The following is a 19,930-nucleotide window of genomic DNA, read 5'->3' as shown; positions in this document are numbered from 1 at the left end:
TAAATAAATAAAAATTGAACCGGTAAAAAACGAATTCATACAAACTGAAGTCGAATTCGGGAAAAAAAATTAAAAAAGCCAAACCGGTAAGAACCGGTTCAGAATCGAAATAACTAATTCCAAAAAAGGCTAAAAAATCTGACCCAGAAAAACCCGAACCAGTTTGGGTGAGACGGAACTAGTTTTTTTAAGTGTGGAATATATTTTTGTTTAAAATAAAATACTGAGGATGGTAAATAATAGTTCCAACTAGGGATGACAATGGATGTCCGATCCATCGGATATCCATCCGATCTGATCTATTCAGATGGATATGGATGATCTAAATGAATTATGAATGATAAATAGATATGAATATGAATATGAATATGAATATGAATATGAATATGAATATGAATATGAATATGAATATGAATATGAATATGAATATGGATGATGTGAAAAATTAGTGGATCGAGTATGAATGACAATTTATCATCCATGGATATATTCATTTACCACCCGAAATAATAAATATAAATATATACATGTTTACTAAAATATATGCATATATATTCAAATATCCTTATATGCGTACACTATAAAGTATTAAAATGTTATCGAAAATATAGATTGTGAAGATACAACTATGTGAATAGTATTAAATTCATATATATATTACATATATTATATATTTATGTTAAAAATATTTTGATGATTTCATTTCATAATAATATTATTTTTAGAAAAAAACTTAACATCCAATGGATATCTGATAACCCGCTTAATTCAACGGATATAGATATGGATGAAAGAATTATATTTAAATGGATATATATGTGGATATGGATTTTAAAAATTAAATCAATATGGATATGGATATGAATATTGACGCACCCGATTCATATATGATCTATTACCATCGCTAGTTTCTAACCGTAGGTATTATAATTAAAATTTCTTTGATGTATTTATGTACTTGTAATTAGTTTTGGCACCTAACGTCTCTAGCTATTATCCATCCAATATCCTCCACACAAAAATTCTACACTCAAAGTTTCCTTCATCTGCAATTCTACCTTTTGAAATCAACCAAATTCATTTACAGCCTAACAAACAAACATACATACAAACAATCTTTTGATCAAATTATTAATCCCAATGGCCGAAATTGTTCTTACATCTACTGTCACCGTTCTGATTGAAAAGCTACTCTATGGTGACTTGATGAAACTGACTCGATCAGAAGGAATCACATCTCAGCTACAAAACTTGAAGGAAAAGTGGGAATATATAGAAGCTGTGCTTGCTGATGCAAGTGAAAAGCAGATAACAGAAAAAGTCGTTATAAAGCGGCAACAAGAGCTTCCTCATCTAGCTTATGACATAGATGATGTACTCGATGATATGGCCACCGAAACTTTGCGTATAAAGTTGAATGATGAATTACGTGGCAGCACAAGCACCGGTAAGGTATTGAAAAGATCATTCCAAGTTGTTTTACTAATTTCACACCTCATAACATGATGTATGGTCGTAAGATGCGTTTGATGCTAGATGAGATTACTGCCAAATTGAAAGCGCTTGAAGAGAATAAAAATATTTTAGGTCTCACCTCCCCCATACCTCCCTATGTGGGATTGGGTTTTGTTGTTGTTGTTGTTAAAAATATTTTGATGATTTTATTTCATAATAATATAATTTTTAGAAGAAAAAAAAACTTAACATCTAATGGATATCCAATAACCCGCTTAATTCAACGGATATGGATATGGATGAAAGAATTATATTTAAATGGATATGTATAAATGGATATGCATGTGGATATGGATTTTAAAAATTAAATCAATATGAATATGGATATTGGCGCACTGATTCATATCTGATCCATTACTATCCATAGTTTCTAGTTTCTAATAGGTATTATAATTAAAATTTCTTTTATGTATTTATGTACTTGTAATTAGTTTTGGCACCTAACGTGTCTAGCTATTATCCATCCAATATCCTCCACAAAAAAATTATACACTCAAAAAGTCTTGGTCATCTACTCGTTTCCTTCATCTTTTGAAATCAACCAAATCCATTTACAACCAAACAAACAAACAAACAAACTTACAAACAATCTTTTGATCAAATTATTAATTCCAATGGCCGAAATTGTTCTTACATCTGCTGTCACCGTTCTGATTGAAAAGCTACTCTCTGGTGACTTGATGAACCTGACTCGATCAGAAGGAATCGCATCTCAGCTACCAAACTTGAAGGAAAAGTGGGAATATATAGAAGCTGTGCTTGCTGATGCAAGTGAAAAGCACATAACAGAGAAAGTTGTTATAAAGCGGCTACAAGAGCTTCGTCATCTAGCTTATGACATAGATGATGTACTCGATGATATGGACACCGAAACTTTGCGTATAAAGTTGAATGATGAATTACGTGGCAGCACAAGCACCGGTAAGGTATTGAAAAAGATCATTCCAAGTTGTTGTACTAATTTCACACCTCATAACATGATGTATGGTCGTAAGATGCGTTTGATGCTAGATGAGATTACCGCCAAATTGAAAGCGCTTGAAGAGAATAAAAATATTTTAGGTCTAGGTATCAATACGACAGTTGAACTTAGATCAAACAAAAACCATAAACGACTGGAACAAACATCGCTGTTAGATGAATCTACTCCAATTTTGGGTCGGGAAAAGGATGAAGCGGCATTGCTCGAGAAGTTGTTGGGGGATGAATCACGTAATTAAGATATGAACATCATTTCGATAGTTGGTCTAGGAGGAATCGGGAAAACAACTCTTGTGCAAATTTTGTACAACAACGAAAAAGTCAAGGATCACTTTAAACTCAAAGTATGGTTTTGTGTTTCTGATGAATTTGATGTATTTAAAATTAGCAAGGTGATTTATCAGGCGGTAGATGAGGAAAACAAAGAATTCACCGATTTGGATAAACTTCAAGTAGCCCTTAAAGAAAAACTTTCAAACAAAAGGTACCTACTTGTATTAGATGACGTTTGGAATGAGGACCACGAAAAGTGGAACATTTTTGTAAAAGCACTTAAAGGGGCGCCCGGAAGACTATTTATTCAACATTTTTGTAAAACCACTTAAAACCATTTTTGTGTATTGTTGTTTATTCCCAAAAGACTATTTATTCAACAAGAATGAACTAGTCTTACTGTGGATGGCAGAGGGATTTATGTCTGAATCAAAGCGCACTAAGACAATGGAGAGTATGGGTCGTCAGTATTCCAAGATCTATTATCAAGGTCATTTTTTCAATTTTCAACCAAAAACAAGTCACAATACGTAATGCATGACTTGGCCATAAGTGTTGCGGGAGATTTCTTCTTTATGTTGGATGATAAGATGAATGTAAATGATAGGAACGAAGCTTTTGAAAAGTTCCGTCACTTTTCATTTTCATGTCAACTACTTGTAAAATCTAGAAACTTCAAGGAATTACATAGATCTGTTAGGAAGAGAGGATCGCTTGGACGTTGGGAGATACAAATTTGAGAGAAAAACAACTCTATTACTCACAAGAATAGATTTACAGAGTATTACAAAACTCTTACAAAAAAAAAACTCTCAAACTCACACACACTCTCTAGGTTGTGATTACACTTCTCTGAGTGATTTTGGGATGATTTACAATTGAGGTTTGCACCTCTATTTATAGTAAAAATTCTATGGTGGTGGAAGGGTGTGAACGAAGATGGTGGGCGGCCGTCATCGTGTTCATCTTTGCTTCTTCTACATGGTGTTCAAAGAAGGCTACTTTGAACATCTAGAAGGTGAGCTTCTAGATTGTAGGCTGGAAACTTTCAATTCTCCCCCTCCAGCCGAATCCACGAACATTCCAGTTATGTCTCTGCATAACTCCAACTTCTCTCGAGTCACCACCTTTGTTAACATATCCGCAGGATTCTCCTTTGTATGGATCTTCACTAGTCTCAACAGTTGTCGATTAATTACCTCGCGTATCCAATGATAGCGAATATCAATATGTTTTGTACGGGAATGGTACATGGAGTTCTTGCTCAAATCTAGAGCACTCTGACTGTCACAATGTACCTTGTACTCCTTTTGCTTGATTCAAAATTCTTGGAGATAACGCTTTAACCACAATATTTCTTTTCCAGCTTCTGCGGCAGCAATATACTCTGCTTCAGTTGTGGATAATGCAACACACCTCTGTAGTCTTGACTGCCATGAAACAGCTCCCTCTGCAAAAGTGTAAATGAATCCTGAAGTAGATTTCCTACTATCAGGATCTCCGGCCATATCCGCATCTGTATAGCCTTCCAAGATTGGATCAGCTCCCCCGTAACAAAGACATAGATTCTTTGTACCTTTAAGATATCTGAGAATTCATTTTACTGCATCCCAATGCTCTTTCCCGGGGTTCGAGAGAAAACGACTCACCGTTCCCACTGCATGAGCAATATCGGGCCTTGTACACACCATCGCATACATCAAACTTCCAACTGCTGAGGAATATGGTACTGACGACATCTCCCCGATCTCTTCCTTGGATGAAGGACAAGAACTCTTGCTTAACTTGAAATGGTTAGCTAATGGAATGCTAACAAGTTTGGCATTGTTCATATTGAAACGTGAAAGCACTCGTTCAATATACTTCTCCTGAGATAACCATAACTTTTTATTCTTCCTATCTCGGGTTATCTGCATTCCCAAAATCTGTTGAGCCTGTCCTAAGTCTTTCATGTCAAAAGATTTAGAGAGTTCCTTCTTCAGCTGGTTGATCTTCGTTACGTCTTTCCCTACGATCAAAATATCGTCTACATAAAGTAGAAGAGCAACGAAATCTCCTTCAGAAAACTTCTGAATGTAGACACACTCATCTGCTGCAGTTTTCTTATACCCGTGACTCATCATGCACGAGTCAAACTTCTTGTACCACTGCCTAGGTGCCTGCTTTAAACCGTACAAACTTTTCTTCAGCTTGCATACGAGATTATCTCCTGAAACCTCAAAACCTTCTGGCTGCTCCATGTAAATTTCTTCATGTAAATCTCCATGAAGAAAAGCTGTCTTTACATCCATCTGTTCAAGCTCCAAGTTCATACTTGCGACCAATCCAAGTATGACTCTAATTGAAGTCATCTTGACTACTGGTGAAAATATCTCGTCAAAATCAATCCCTTTCTTCTGTTGGAATCCTTTGACTACAAGTCGTGCTTTGTATTTTACCACTTTTCCACTACCATCCTTTTTCAGCTTGAACACCCATTTATTTTTTAGTGCCTTCTTCCCGCGTGGAAGTTCTACAATCTCATAAGTTTGATTTTTCTGCAGAGAATCCATCTCATCCTGCATTGCGAGCAACCATTTTTCTTTATCCTTATGAGTTACGGCTTCATGAAAACTCTCCGGTTCTCCATCTTCAGTAAGTAGAAGGTACTCGGATTTTGGATATCTACTCGATGGAATCCGACCTCGTTCAGATCTACGAACTTTTGGAACATTCCGAGGAGATCCACCATCATCTTGACCTTGTGATGGTGCTGGAACGTCTGGCAGATGGGGTTGTGGCTCCCCCTGCTCAGCACCGTCATTTTCCTCATTATCTTCTACTTCTGGCATTTCTTCTTGCACTGAAAATTCATTTCTCATGAATGATTCCGTTGTTGCCTCTGGCACCTGAGCAGCAACATTTGACTTCTGAGATATTGTGGGTTTTTCAATATCTTCTATTGTCTGGCTTTCATGGAACACCACGTCCCTACTTCTGATCACCTTTTTCTTCTTTGGATCCCATAATCTGTATCCAAATTCTTCATCTCCATAGCCTATGAATATGCATGGAGTGGTCCTTGCATCCAGCTTCTGCCTGAGCTCCTTGGATACATGTACGTACGCCAAACATCCAAATACTCTTAAGTGAGAGTATGATGGATCCTTTCCAGACCAAAGTTTCTCCGGAACTTCAAAATTCAGTGGTACTGATGGAGATCGGTTGATCAAATAACAAGCGGCTCTGACTGCTTCTCCCCAGAATGGCTTTGGCAGCTTAGCCATACTGAGCATGCTCCGAACATGTTCCATGATTGTTCGGTTCATTCTTTCTGCTATACCATTATGTTGAGGGGTACGTGGGACCGTCTTCTCATGTCGGATGCCATATGATCTGCAATAGGCATCGAACTGTCTGGAAGAGTATTCACCACCGTTATCGGATCGAAGACACTTTAACTTCTTTCCTGTCTCACGTTCTACCATGACATGGAACTGTTTGAAGTAATCGAACACCTGGTCCTTCGTCCGTAAGAAATATACCCACACCTTTCGAGAAGTATCATCGATAAACGTCAGAAAGTATCGATTGCTGCCAATTGATTCAACCTCCAAGGGACCGCAAACATCAGAGTGTACCAGACTGAGTAACTCTGATTTTTTCGTTGAAGAGGAATTAAACGAGACTCTATGCTGCTTACCAAACAGACAATGATTGCAAGAATCTAGTGCAGCATCCTTGTCTACATTGATAAGCTCCTTCTTTATTAGGGTAGACAACCCTTTCTCACTCATGTGACCGAGTCTCTGGTGCCATAAATTTTGTGAAGCCTCCTTTTCTGCAACATTAATACTGTCTGTGCAGATCTTTACATGAGTCTTGTACAGTATGCCACAAATGTGTCCTCGAGCGACTATCATAGCGCCTCTTGACAATTTCCATGTGCCTTTACTGAAATGACTATCATAGCCCTGTTTGTCGAGAGCTATCCCAGAAAGTAAATTCAGCCGAAGATCTGGCACATGGCGGACATCCTTCAGAGTGATTGTGCTCCCAGAACTTGTCTTTATCCTGACATCTCCAATTCCGACAATCTCAGCAGAATTGGAATTTCCCATCTTCACCACTCCAAAGTCACCAGCTTTGTATGTTGTGAAGTATTCCTTGTATGGAGTCACGTGGTAGGAAGCTGCAGTATCTACCACCCATTATGTGTCTTCTCGTGAGATGTGAAGGCATGTCTCATCATGGGTTGAACAATAAGCTACATCACCAGGGATAGTCACTAATGTTTCTCCACCCTTATTCTTCGGCTGTGAACTGCTTTGACTTTGTTCCTCTTTTAATCTATAGCAGTTCTTCTTCATATGTCCCTCTAATCCACAATGACATTTATATGTTGGTTTTTTGCCATCAGCTGACCTGCCCCTGCTCTTGCTTCTGCCTCTCCATTTATTTTTGCTACTCATTCGCTGTCTCCCCCGATTCTCTGTGACAAAGGCATGGGTCTGATCTGTGCCCATGTCCTTTCTCCTTGCCTCTTCACTGAATAGGGCATCCTTGACCATTGACATGGTAAGTTTGCCATTCGGGGCTGAGTTGCTGAGTGTTACTACCAGCGTTTCCCAACTATCGGGAAGGGAACTAAGTAGCAGTAGCGCCTGAACTTCATCGCCAAGCGGCATCTCTACAGAAGATAACTGGTTGACCAAGCTCTGGAACTCACTGGTATGCTCGGCAACTGAAGTTCCACTTTTGAGCTTCATGTTGACTAAACGCCTCATCAGCAGGGCTTTATTCCGAGCAGTCTTGGCCTGATACATGTCCTCCAACTTTTTCCAGAGGACATATGCGTCTGTCTCTTGTGCAACATGGTGGAAGACACTATGATCAATCCATTGACGGATCTGACCAATAGTTTTTCGGTTTGATTTCTTCCACTCTTTCTCTTTGGCAGAATCAGGGTTTATACCCTTCAATTCAATAGGATCGAACAAATCCTTACAGCTGAGGAGATCTTCCATTCGAGGTTTCCACAGCGTGTAGTTTGTGGCTGTGAGCATAATCATAGCTCCGGAAGATGATGTTGACTCTTCTGTGGACATTATCACCTTACAAATAATTTTTTAACACAAACGGGGTTGAATTGTAGAAAACAGAGATCACCGTTACGTCCGGAACGGTTGAAAATGGTGGAATAGACACTTCGCGGCTTAAATTCCACTTACGGGGCAAAATTATAATTTTTTATAAACTTCAGGGACCAAGAATGAAATTCTGAAAATTTCAGGGACCAAATTGTAAAATTTCCGAATTGCGACAGTACCGCTACAGTACTGCTACAGTGCCGCCAGCTGCTACAGTGAATTGCTACAGTGATCGTCTTCTCCGGCAAAAATTCCGGCACCGGTCGTCTTCTCCGGCGAGTTGACCAAACTTTGACCGCGTTTTCTGGGCTTGTTATAACTCCGTTTAAGTCGCCGTTTTTTGAGTTGGACTCGGTTCGACGAGACGAATCCAATGGTACACTCAAAATTGAATTTTGAGAAAACTTTCGAAAACCCAAAAACTCAACCAACGTCTCTAACCTGGCTCTGATACCACTTGTTAGGAAGAGAGGATCGCTTGGACGTTGGGAGATACAAATTTGAGAGAAAAACAACTCTATTACTCACAAGAATAGATTTACAGAGTATTACAAAACTCTTACAAAAAAAATACTCTCAAACTCACACACATTCTCTAGGTTGTGATTACACTTCTCTGAGTGATTTTGGGATGATTTACAATTGAGGTTTGCACCTCTATTTATAGTAAAAATTCTATGGCGATGGAAGGGTGTGAACGGAGATGGTGGGCGGCCGTCATCGTGTTCATCTTTGCTTCTTCTACATGGTGTTCAAAGAATGCTACTTTGAACATCTAGAAGGTGAGCTTCTAGATTGTAGGCTGGAAACTTTCAAGATCAAGACACTTGCGAACGTTCTTACCAGTTGATTGGTCATACTTTAATACATCACACCATGTTCTTGTCAAATTGCTTTCCCGATTACAACTCCTAAGGGTGCTAAGCTTTAATCGGTGTTCAATATTAAAAGTACCACAATCCATTGGTGGTCTTAAGCATTTGCGTTACCTTAACTTTTCGAAAACAGAAATAAAAGAAGTATCGGAACAAGTGGGCGAGCTTTATAATCTACAAAGCCTGTTGGTCTGTGATTGCGATGAGTTGTTTAGGTTACCAGTCAGTTTTGCTAAGTTAATAAATCTGCGACATCTTGACATGAGTGGTACTCCAAAGTTAAAGAAGACGCCCTTAGGGATATGTGGGTTAACGAGTCTACAAACTCTAACTAAGGTTTTTATCACACGAGATAACAGTTTCAAGAGTTTCAAGTTATCTGACCTTGAAAGCCTCGTGAATCTTCAGGGTCAACTTTCCATTAGAGGAATGGAAAAAGTGGCAGACTCAAAACAAGCAATTGATGCCAACTTAGAAGGAAAGGGTATTGTTAGTTTGGAAATGGAATGGGGTGATAAGTTTGATGATTCTCGGAATTTGCAAACAGAATATGAAGTGATTGAAAGACTGAGACCTCATAATAAGTTGAATAAACTGAATATTTTGAATTATGGGGGAATGAAATTTCCTAGTTGGTTTGCAAATTCTTCATTTGATAAGTTAACAGAGCTTACAATAAAAGGATGCATAAATTGTACACATTTTAATGGTATTGCATTTCCATTATTAGAATACTTGAAGGTTTCTAATATGCCAGGCTTGGAGAAATGGTCAAATTGTGATGGTGACAAAACTACTGGAACGTTTCTTCATCTTCGTGAAATTCATCTAGAAAATTGCCCGAAACTAGTTGAGGTGTCAATTGGATTAATACCGTCACTTGAGGTTTTGGTATTAAAGAAATGTTCTGAAGTAGTCATAAGAACCATGGTTGTTGTGTCTTCAACAATTCAAAATTTGGTTATTCGTGATATTGAAAATCTTACAGAACTTGATGTGGATGTTTTAAAACATCTCGGGGCAGTTGAAATATTAAAGATTGAATTTTGTGTTGAATTGATGTACCTTTGTGATTCCGAATCGGAGGCATGCAAGTTTCTAGTGAGTTTAGAAAAGGTGTCTATACGTAATTGTAAAAAGTTGAAAGAGGTTAATGTTGGAAGTAGTAACACCAAATCTGTGCTTAGGGATGTGTATCTTGATAGTTGTAGTTCATTGGGGAGTTACAATTGTCCTAATACCGTTGAGAAATTGAAGATCTCTCATTGTAATTCAATAACTTCATTGACCTTGTCACTTCCATCCTCTCTCAAAGATCTTATAATCTTTTATTGTGATAATCTAAAGTCGATCGCTGATGAGCTCCCATCCTCTTTGGAAGTTCTTGAAATCAGGTCTTGTAAGAATCTAAAGTCATTTCCTCATGAGCATTTGCAAAGTCTTACCTCTTTGAAAGAGATGAAGATATTTATGTGTCCAAGCATGGATGATTTATTTTCAAGTGGGTTGTGGCCTCCTAATTTACGGATCCTAGGAATAGGAGAGTTAAAGAAGCCAATGTCAGAGTGGGGGCTGCAGAATTACCCCACCTCACTTATTCAACTAACCTTGTATGGTAATAATTCAGGAGTAACTGCATTTGCAATGGAAGGAGATGCTGCAAATACTGCTTCAACTTCTTTTCTTCTTCCACCATCTCTAATTCATCTAATAATCTTGAATTTTAAAAATGTGGAATCAATTTCAGAGGAGCTCTTACAACAACACCTCACTCACCTTCAATCACTTGGTATATTTTACTGCCCAAACATTAGAGATGTCCCACAATCAACTTCATCCTTGCTATTACATAGACTGTAGGTAGAAAAGGTACGTCCTCTATACCTCTTGCAACACTAAATACCACTATTATGAATCTCATTGATTCCCATTACTGTGTTTGTACAATAGCGTGTTTGATTAAATTCCCCAAAATTGATCTTTATCATGTTTAGGGAGAACTATCAACATTATTTAGTGTTCAGTTATGTACTTTTATGGAAAATATTTAATTATGTTATCTATATCTGTTATGCTTCACTGCAAATACACAGTTCCATCGAATCAATTCCTCAAAGATATGCACTCAAAAACTTATGACATTCATACAATTGAACCTCCAACTTTTTAATGAAATTCCGTAAGGATATGCATCTATTTTTATGTTTTGGTACTCCCTAAATTGCTCTTTATTACTGTGTTTTACCGAAAACTATCTAACCTAACTTTCTGCTTATTTATTTGATTACTATAATTTTATTTTTTTCGTGGGAAAATATTATATGATGTTACACTAACTATCATTGACTTTTATAATAACCAGCTGTATTGAATTATTCTTTAATTTCGTATGATATGTGTCCATTTCCACAGGTGGTTTGAGTAATCAAAGTAGATTTAAGAGCTTTCATGTAAGGGTGCGTTTGCAAATATCATCATTTAGCTATTTATAACTTTACTTTTATTCTTTTGCGAGAAAATATTATATGATATGTGTCCACTTCCACAGGTGATTCATCTAGTGAACTAATGTGACAAGGAAATCAAAGCAGAATTAAGAGCTTTCAAGTAAGGGTACGTTTGTATATATCAATATATATGATCATTTAGTTTTTTATAACTTGAAAATCTGATTAGGCTTTGTTGTTTGCATATATCAATATATCATCATTTAGCTTTTTTTTTTTTTTAACTTGAAAATCTGATTAGACTTTGTTGCAAATAACTCAAAAACGTATGATCTTTGTAACAACTTTTTATTCATTCATGCCTTCCACCTGTTTGATGAAACTCAGCAAAGATAGGCAATTTTTTCATATCGCTGCTTATCATTGGGTTTTACGGAAATTTATTAACCTGATTTAGTGCTCAATCGTGTATTCTTTGCGGCAAGATACTAATATAGTGACGTTATAACTATCGTTGACTTATTTTCACTTCCACAGGTGATTCATATGTTGCACGTACGAATGTTACAAGGCCAAATAAAGTGGTATTAAGACCTTTCACGTAACGGTATGTTGTCAAATATCATCATGCAGCTGTTTATAACTTGAAAATCTGTTTACGTTTAATTGATAGTACCTTAGTTATGATTTAATCTGACAGGATTATAGAAGAGACCAATATATTGTTAGTAACTAACTCAATAAAGTTTGGCAGGGCTAAATTAATTACTAATCAATATTGACTTTTAGCTTACAATTCAGTTGTGAATTCAAAATGCTCTTCTCATGTTTACAAATATTTTTATATTTTGTTGGACAGCATAAATAAAGTTGTTCGATAGTTTCAATACTCTTGCCAGAAAAGAAGGCTCAGAGACATGTTTAAGATCTGATTTAAGCTCTAAAGTCCATACGATCTTTTGGGAAGTTTCTTTGTTGTCATGTAATTAGACCTATGTGTGTATTAGCCAAGTTTGTTGTCATGTAATGACTTAAGTGTGTATTGTTATGTTATAAGTGTTGGTGTAACATGATGTTAACAAGGCAAGATCTAGCTTAGGAGTAAACAGTAAAAACGAATCTAGTTAATCCAATCCGAAGCAAAGAATCAATACCGAACCTGGTCCTAGGCCACTTCCTTTGGATTACATATATAATACACTGAAACAGTTTTGTTCATTTATGTTTTAGAAGCGTTCATTATATGTGTTTATTAGCTCGATTTGAACCTTTTAAAAGCTCTAGGCGTTTACCCATGGGTACGTGTGACCAAATTTATCATCTTTTGAACATATTGATTTATCTAAATTTTTATTTCATTTTAGAAAAGTTTTCACAGAGTAAAATTTCGGTATTTTCGAGTTATTCGAATCTGCTTGTTTGAATTTGAATATTTATCATCTACTTCCACACCTAGGAACTCGAAATCTTCTTCGAATAATGAAGGCAATACATCATCTATTTAATTGGCTCGTATTAGATGATACAACTACAACTGACACGTCACTTTTATGAGCCGTTGGGTTGAGACGCTGAAATCCTGACCCACTAACAGGCTCATCCATCCTACCCATTTGGGCATAGGTCTATTTGCAAACAAGTCTTCATTGTCTGTTGACGAAAATCTAGAAAGTCAGCAACCGAGGCACTCATTGTTTTTATTAATCGTGATTTGGGCTCCTATTTGGACGTAGAATTGAATAGTTTGTTATCAAGAAACTCTTCATCCACCTCAATTACCACATCTACATCATGATTTTGGTGTTATTAATGGTTGATCTCGTCCATCATTCTTGAACTTGAAGTTGCTGTCATAGTTGCATCACCCGTTTTATCATATTGGACAGCAAACCAAATGAACTTTGTACTCAAACTGTTGCATGAAAGTAAGAAAAAAGAGAGTAAATTGTAATGGAATTAGTATACCCATGAATTAGTATACCCATTTTCGTCTCAATGTCGGCCATATACTTTCTCAATGATATAAGGGATAAAGCTACAAATAGGCTATATACTTTCTCAAATGTTCCGATGTCGCCCATATACCCATTTTCGTCTCAATGTCGGCCATATACTTTCAAAAGGTGTACCAATATAAGCCACTATACTTTTTTTTATCCGCAACGAAAACAATTGATGACGTGACTTCTAAGTAGTCATGACACGTCGGTGATACATCGGAACAAAAACTGAAAGTATATAGCCTATATCGGAACAAAACTGTAAGTATATATCCTATTGGTAGCCATATAAAATGAAAAAAAAAAAAAAAGTTAAATAATTAACTTTACTGGTTCAGCAGGTAACCGGTAACGAAATGCTGACATTGGTACACTTTTTGAAAGTATATAGCCGGGAGTGAGACGAAAATGGGTATATGAGCGACATCGGACATTTGAGAAAGTATATAACCTATTTGTAGCTCTAACCCTATTGTATTCAGCTCATTGTAATATCGTTAGAATGCCAGGTTTAGAGTTGTAATCATTTTCTTGTACTTTGCTAATCAACCAAAGTCACATGTTGAATCAATGGATCTCTCCGAGCTCATTCATCATGAGTGGGAGATGGAGAATGGTTGATAAAATGATAGAACAACATAGTTTGTTGTTGCGTTATCCATTTTGTACACGGAACTTAAAAACTGGATTATGTTCTTTACTTAGATCAAGAACAATATACAAAAAAAATATGGAAATTTTCCATCAACAATGGGATTTATGACAAAGACATGGTACATTTTGATGACAACAATAAACTTACGGTCTTAGTGCTTGGACCCCCTACGTCGTAGGCAAATTGGTGGGCTCCTCGAAGGGCTCCTCCTTTGGGTCTACTAAGTCGTATTCGTACAAGTCTTGTATAAGAAAGCCAATGTGTCTTTAAAAGGTCGAAGGTATGGTTTTCAAAGGCGGGGTCGAGAGGGAAAAAAAAGGTTAGCTGGCTACAGAATAGTCGGGTTGGTCGTGTTTTGAGGTTCATCCCTTGTTCGGTGAGTTTGGGTCTCTAGATGTTTGTTGGTTTCTATTTGGTTAGGTTGGTTTTCATTTTGTATGTTTGATTGGGTTTGCTTTCCCTATGTTGTAGCTTTACTGTTGTTGTGTTCGTTTGTCATTGTGAGGTTGGGTCGCCTTTTACGAAATCTTAGGATTTTTTATTTTGTCTTTTGGTTTGTTCTCTAATTGCGAGGCGGCTCGGATTTTTTTTTTCTTTGTTTCATTCTATATGCCTTTTCATTATTTGATGAAAGCCCCTTAGTTATAAATGTTAAAGTTTTTTGGGGAAAAAAATTACATATGCAGGTCTCCCACATAAAGATGGAGGGGAAAACAAAATATAATGGAAGATATGATGCAGATTAATTATGTAGAATGGAATGACATATGACCTAGTGGGTACATTTATGTCAAGCCTGGTCGCTCGGGTCGTTTTACCTTTTGCTTCTCTCAAATCTGGCCAAATTGAGAGGATTGTCAGCGAAGAAAATTCCACATAATTCGCCCACGCCTTATTTCGTTCTCTTGGGAGAGATAACTAACACATCTTTTTCCTCCACTTTTTTTTTCAAAACCTTTCTTCTCTTCAAGATTATTCTCTGGAACAGAGAACGTTAGGGTAACTGAACATTGAAAAACGCCATCTTTTATCGAGTTATTCAAACTATAACTCAACTAGAACTCGTTAAGGTCGAACAACATTTAAGCCTCCATTCGAGTTTTCTTGTTTGAGAATAGCTTCTTATATATTTTCAACCTATTTAATTTCTCAAGTCGAGTTTATAACTTGAATCAGTATCAAATCTAGTTCGAGCATAGCCTAAGGTCTAAGGTGGTCTCATATGTAAGCCTAGTTGGTACCTTCATTCTTTTATATGGATCAATGGATGCAGTCAGAGGGTTTTTTTACCGAGGGATTACAAGGCACTTACCAAAATTTCACCAATGCACTCCAATTTAACATTTTAGAACAAAACGAAACTTGCTACTAAGTGTAATAAAATTTATTAGTCATACAAGCTTATCACCCCACCCAAATATATGAAACATATTAGAGAAAACTGCATAGTGAAACCACATCATACATGTTCTCTGTCCATTAGCCATCCGGAATCATGTTTACTATGGTTTTGGACCAGCCACCTTGGCCACATTAGTAATGTTTTTACGGTCAAATATCTCGATCCAGTAGCCGTCAGGATCTGTAATAAACGCGATCCCTTTCATTTTCCCTGCACCAACATTGGCAATCATTCAAATATCACGTTCGCCCCATAAGAAACAATAAATAAATAAATAAATAAATAAATAAATAAATTGATAAGAAAAAGTTAGTAAGCAAAAAGAGACATAAACCACTATAACAATCAGAGAGTTACACATATAAAGGTAGACTCTCTAGAGAAGTAAATTACCATCATCGGGCTTTTTGACAAATTTAACGCCCATACTCTCAAATCTGCGGCATGCTTCGTAAGTATCGTCAACTGTTATACCGATATGTCCTGGATGCATAAAAGATGCATTATCATTAACTGTTATACCAATATGCATGAAAGTATCCAAAGAATGCTAATTTAATTCTTCTCTAACATATGCAGTGGCGGACCTTAGTGTTACCCAAAGGAGTATCCGCCTCACCTGGATTTAACAGGAAAAAAAAATTTACACTAAAAAAAAAAAATTTACTAAAAATTAAGGTTTTTATTAGTGTTTACCCCCGCCGAAAATGAAAAATTTATTAAATTTTCGCATCCGCCCCATCTGTCTTTGAGTTCAAGTTCCGCCACTGATTAGATGTAACACAAACTTGGGTCATCATCAAGAGAGAAGCACTTTTTTGGGGGGAAGTAAATTTTTTTGTTTTTGTTGAATTTTTTTTTCCAAACATTAAGATCACATGAAAATATGAACAATCAAAATGACACTACGTGATGAATGTTATTATTTTGACGGGAAAACGCTCGAAGAAATAAATGATAACATTCATTGCAATGAATGTTTTTGCTTCTGAGTTTTTTTTTTAGGGTTTAAAATTGGGGTTAAGAAATTAGGGGCTAAAAATTAGAATTTAGCTATTAGGGTTTAGAAATTAGGGTTTAGAGTTCAGAAATAAGGGTTAAGATTGAATTTTTAACACGAATGGTTTAGAGTTCAGGGTTTAGGGTTTAGGGCTTAGGGTTTTGGGTTTAGTTTAGGGTTTTGGGTTAGAACCCTAAGCCCTAAACTCTAAACCCTAAATCGGGCTAAATATTGAAAAAAACTTCACATATGATGGAAAAAAGACGCTCGAAGAATAACATTAAGGAATAACATTACACATGATGCATGTTATCAGTTTTTTCTTCGAGTGTTTTCCCGCCAAAATAATAACATTCATCACAAAGTGTCTTTTTTAAATATTCATATTTTCGTGTGCTCTTAATGTTGGGAAAATAAATTCGAAAAAAAACAAAAAAAAAATTACTTCCCCCTTCCGCCAAAAAAAGTACTTCCCCCTTGATTATTATGACCCACACAAACTTAACACGAAAAACTAGAATTCATAATATCCTGAGTGCCATACCAAATCCACGAGGATCAGAATTCCCATTATGATACGCTTGGAAGTTAGGATCGTTCTCGGTACCCCAGTTGCTAAAACGATGTTACAAAAGGTTAGATTTAAAGTTTATATGACATTATGACATATAGATCTAGATAAACAAATGAAGGCATATCATACTGTGTAAGCTCAATAGTGGCCTTTTTACCAAACGTCCATTCAGTACGCTCGATTGGATCTTTTGGAGCTGATGTAGTATCCTGCAAGCGAGAATCCATTAAGGGTTTATGCAGATTTAAAGTTTAGTCAAACTATTAGAGTTGATTATTTAACCTCGTAGCCCATAAAGTACAAGCTAAATTTCATATCTGGAAAATCCAATCTCTTAAGCAAACTGCAGTTACAAAACGAAGCAGATAAGTCTGAAATTAAAAAAAGAATCTAAACATACATTTCAAATGGTGTAATACAAACATGAAACAAAAACACTTACGACATTCCCAGCACATTAGAGTAGAATTTCAAACTAATTTCTGGATCTTTAATGCGATACATCTGAAAACGCAAGTACATACCATAGTTAGTGCTTTTCAACTCTATTTACATCATCACATGATGAACTAGCAAGTCAAACTACTTATCTATCTATATACAGTAATAAATTACTTGAATTATGTACTCCATAAATCAGTAATAGTCGTTTGGCCGGCTATTGAAAGAAAGGCGTAATACTGTGTATAATCTCAATAAATTACATATCACTGACTGTTAGTATATGAGTAGCTTATAGTGTCAATAAATCACTTATAAAATTAGTATTGCATAAGTAAAATAATTCAAATTTCATACCACTAAATGTTCTAAACTTCTACCTCAGAGTTAATAATTTCAAAGATATCTGTTACAGCTTAAAGTGTTAGTAACTCACCTATACATCTAGATATTACAATTATTTTGTATGATTGATTACAATTACATATTAATAAAATCCTAGATAAAGAATATACATAAATATCAAATTTCATATAATAAATAAAAAAGTAACAAAAATAAATAAATAAATAAATAAAAAATAAATGACATACAGTTTGTTGCATAATGTAGCCTTTAGTGGCTTCATCAGGTGGATCACTTCGGAGCCCCGGATTCTTTGCGGGCGTTTCATTATCCGGATTCATTGACGACGATACAAAACGACGTCGGTTTAAGGAGACCTGAAATGATCAATCGATACAATAAAACAACGATTAAGATAATTAACTTAGCTAAAATTAGGTTTAATTAATGATTAATTGAACCTGTGTTGAAGAATTAGTCAAAATTGAGGGGATTCTAGATGCAAAATAATAGGGTTTGGTTGTAGATAATCGTAATAATGAATTAGCGGTCAATAAATAAGCCATTTTGACAACGAAGGTGACGTCAATTGTGTCCGTGTAGCGGTGATACTGGTTTGCCTGAATGAAATACATGATATATTGCAATTTTACCCCTCACGAATATTTATATGTATTTATTTCACTTGAAATTATACATTATACATTATACATTATATTATACATTATACATTATATTATACGTTACTCTATATACTAATATGCGTAAATGGAATACCACACTTTCCCACGGTTCAACTGTAGCTACAGTACCCATTTACTGTAGCGTTTTTTTTTCCCCACTCCCACAGATTTCTGGGAGTTTCTTCAACTATTCCATTGGAACAAATTTCATAAACATGAAATTACAATCAATATGTTCCACGAGATAGTCAAACAAAAAGAAGATTCACTTTTAAAAGCATGAATACATGAGAAACCTTATCGGAATAGGGTCAAAAAATTAAATTAAGGTTTTTGATGCTTACCTTATAATCACATGCTGTAAAGTATAAAAATTAGAACAGTGATTCATTTGTTCATCTTGATATCTATAGCCTACAACACTAATTATATAACGACCCGTTCTAATCCATTTGGACGAATACATTACATTTGGTTACATCGCGAGGTACTTGACCTCTATATGATACATTTTACAAACATTGCATTCGTTTTTAAAAGACAAACTTTCATTATAATAAAAGTTGACGGCATGCATATCATTTCATTATACATCCAACTATAATTGACTTAATAATAATCTTGATGAACTCGACAACTCGAATGCAACGTCTTTTGAAATATGTCATGAATGACTCCAAGTAATATCTCTAATATGAGCAAATGCACAGCGGAAGATTTCTTTAATATCTGAGAATAAACATGCTTTCAAGTGTCAACCAAAAAGGTTGGTGAGTTCATTAATTTATCATAAATAATCATTTCATAATTTTAATAGACCACAAGATTTCATATTTCAATTTCTCATAAATATACGTCCCATGCATAGAGACAAAAATTATTCATATGGATTGAACACCTGATAACCGACATTAACAAGATGCATATAAGAATATCCCCTATCATTCCGGGACATCCATCGGACATGATAAAAACGAATTCGAAGTACTAAAGTATCTGGTACTTTGGATGGGGTTTGTTAGGCCCAATAGATCTATCTTTAGGATTCGCGTCAATTAGTAGATTGGTTTACTAATTCTTAGGCTACCAAGCAAAAGGGGCATATTCGGCTTCGATCATTCAACCATATAATGTAGTTTCGATTACTTGCGTCTATTTCGTAAAACATTTATAAAAGCGCATGTATTCTCAGTCCTAAAAATATATATTGCAAAAGCATTTAAAAAGGGAGTAATGAAACTCACCATACGATATTTTGTAGTAAAAATATACATACGACGGAACCGAACAATGTAAGGTTGACCTTGGATTCACGAACCTATATCATGTATATATATTAACACATATCACATTTAATCGACTAAGTTTATTTATATTATATAATGTATTAAGATTAATATATATATATATATATATATATATATATATATATATATATATATATATATATATATATATATATATATATATATATATATATCACCATACGATATTTTGTAGTAAAAATATACATACGACGGAACCGAACAATGTAGGGTTGGCCTTGGATTCACGAACCTATATCATGTATATATATTAACACATATCACATTTAATCGACTAAGTTTATT

The 19,930-nt window shown here is 35.6% G+C and overlaps 4 protein-coding genes and 1 long non-coding RNA gene across 5 annotated transcripts; 4 read left to right on the top strand and 1 right to left on the bottom strand.

Moving 5' to 3' along the window:
• Nucleotides 1-1,140: 1,140 nt before the first annotated feature.
• LOC139875769 (putative disease resistance RPP13-like protein 1) lies at nt 1,141-1,506 on the top strand. The gene has a single exon (XM_071863071.1). It carries the CDS (start codon nt 1,141-1,143, stop codon nt 1,504-1,506), a length of 366 nt encoding a protein of 121 aa, XP_071719172.1.
• Nucleotides 1,507-2,129: 623 nt separating this feature from the next.
• Nucleotides 2,130-2,735, top strand: LOC139875768 (putative disease resistance RPP13-like protein 1). Its single transcript, XM_071863070.1, has one exon. The coding sequence runs from the start codon at nt 2,130-2,132 to the stop codon at nt 2,733-2,735; it is 606 nt and encodes a 201-aa protein (XP_071719171.1).
• Nucleotides 2,736-2,738: 3 nt separating this feature from the next.
• LOC139875767 (uncharacterized) lies at nt 2,739-10,633 on the top strand. The gene is made up of 2 exons (XM_071863069.1): nt 2,739-2,980; nt 8,989-10,633. Exons 1-2 carry the CDS (start codon nt 2,739-2,741, stop codon nt 10,631-10,633), a joined length of 1,887 nt encoding a protein of 628 aa, XP_071719170.1.
• A 563-nt stretch (nt 10,634-11,196) lies between these two features.
• On the top strand, nt 11,197-12,432 carry LOC139877922 (uncharacterized). Its single transcript, XR_011768831.1, has 4 exons — nt 11,197-11,229; nt 11,322-11,386; nt 11,758-11,827; nt 12,080-12,432. It is a non-coding gene; the product is annotated as an uncharacterized lncRNA (long non-coding RNA).
• A 2,740-nt stretch (nt 12,433-15,172) lies between these two features.
• On the bottom strand, nt 15,173-18,258 carry LOC139877094 (lactoylglutathione lyase-like). The gene is made up of 8 exons (XM_071864508.1): nt 18,099-18,258; nt 17,886-18,014; nt 17,294-17,355; nt 17,134-17,194; nt 16,981-17,060; nt 16,822-16,892; nt 15,671-15,760; nt 15,173-15,487 (listed from the first exon to the last, which is right to left on the bottom strand). The coding sequence occupies exons 1-8, from the start codon at nt 18,201-18,203 to the stop codon at nt 15,378-15,380; spliced, it is 708 nt and encodes a 235-aa protein (XP_071720609.1). The 5' UTR covers nt 18,204-18,258; the 3' UTR covers nt 15,173-15,377.
• Nucleotides 18,259-19,930: the final 1,672 nt, after the last annotated feature.

The sequence above is a fragment of the Rutidosis leptorrhynchoides genome, chromosome 11 (assembly GCF_046630445.1).
Source record: "Rutidosis leptorrhynchoides isolate AG116_Rl617_1_P2 chromosome 11, CSIRO_AGI_Rlap_v1, whole genome shotgun sequence".
In the NCBI taxonomy this organism is placed as follows: domain Eukaryota; kingdom Viridiplantae; phylum Streptophyta; class Magnoliopsida; order Asterales; family Asteraceae; genus Rutidosis; species Rutidosis leptorrhynchoides.
Note: the sequence above shows the minus strand (reverse complement) of the source record. Positions and strands in the feature narration are given on the sequence as shown.

Bases quoted from the DNA above. Each gene is read 5' to 3' on its own strand.
- LOC139875767 (XM_071863069.1), top strand. From the start codon at position 2,739: ATGAACATCATTTCGATAGTTGGTCTAGGAGGAATCGGGAAAACAACT. The intron at 2,981-8,988 runs GTACCTACTTGT...TGAGTTGTTTAG, and splicing joins GAAAAACTTTCAAACAAAAG to GTTACCAGTCAGTTTTGCTA.
- LOC139877094 (XM_071864508.1), bottom strand. From the start codon at position 18,203: ATGGCTTATTTATTGACCGCTAATTCATTATTACGATTATCTACAACC. The intron at 18,015-18,098 runs GTTCAATTAATC...TGATCATTTCAG, and splicing joins TGACTAATTCTTCAACACAG to GTCTCCTTAAACCGACGTCG. The intron at 17,195-17,293 runs GTAAGTGTTTTT...TTGTAACTGCAG, and splicing joins TCTAATGTGCTGGGAATGTC to TTTGCTTAAGAGATTGGATT.
- LOC139875768 (XM_071863070.1), top strand. From the start codon at position 2,130: ATGGCCGAAATTGTTCTTACATCTGCTGTCACCGTTCTGATTGAAAAG.
- LOC139875769 (XM_071863071.1), top strand. From the start codon at position 1,141: ATGGCCGAAATTGTTCTTACATCTACTGTCACCGTTCTGATTGAAAAG.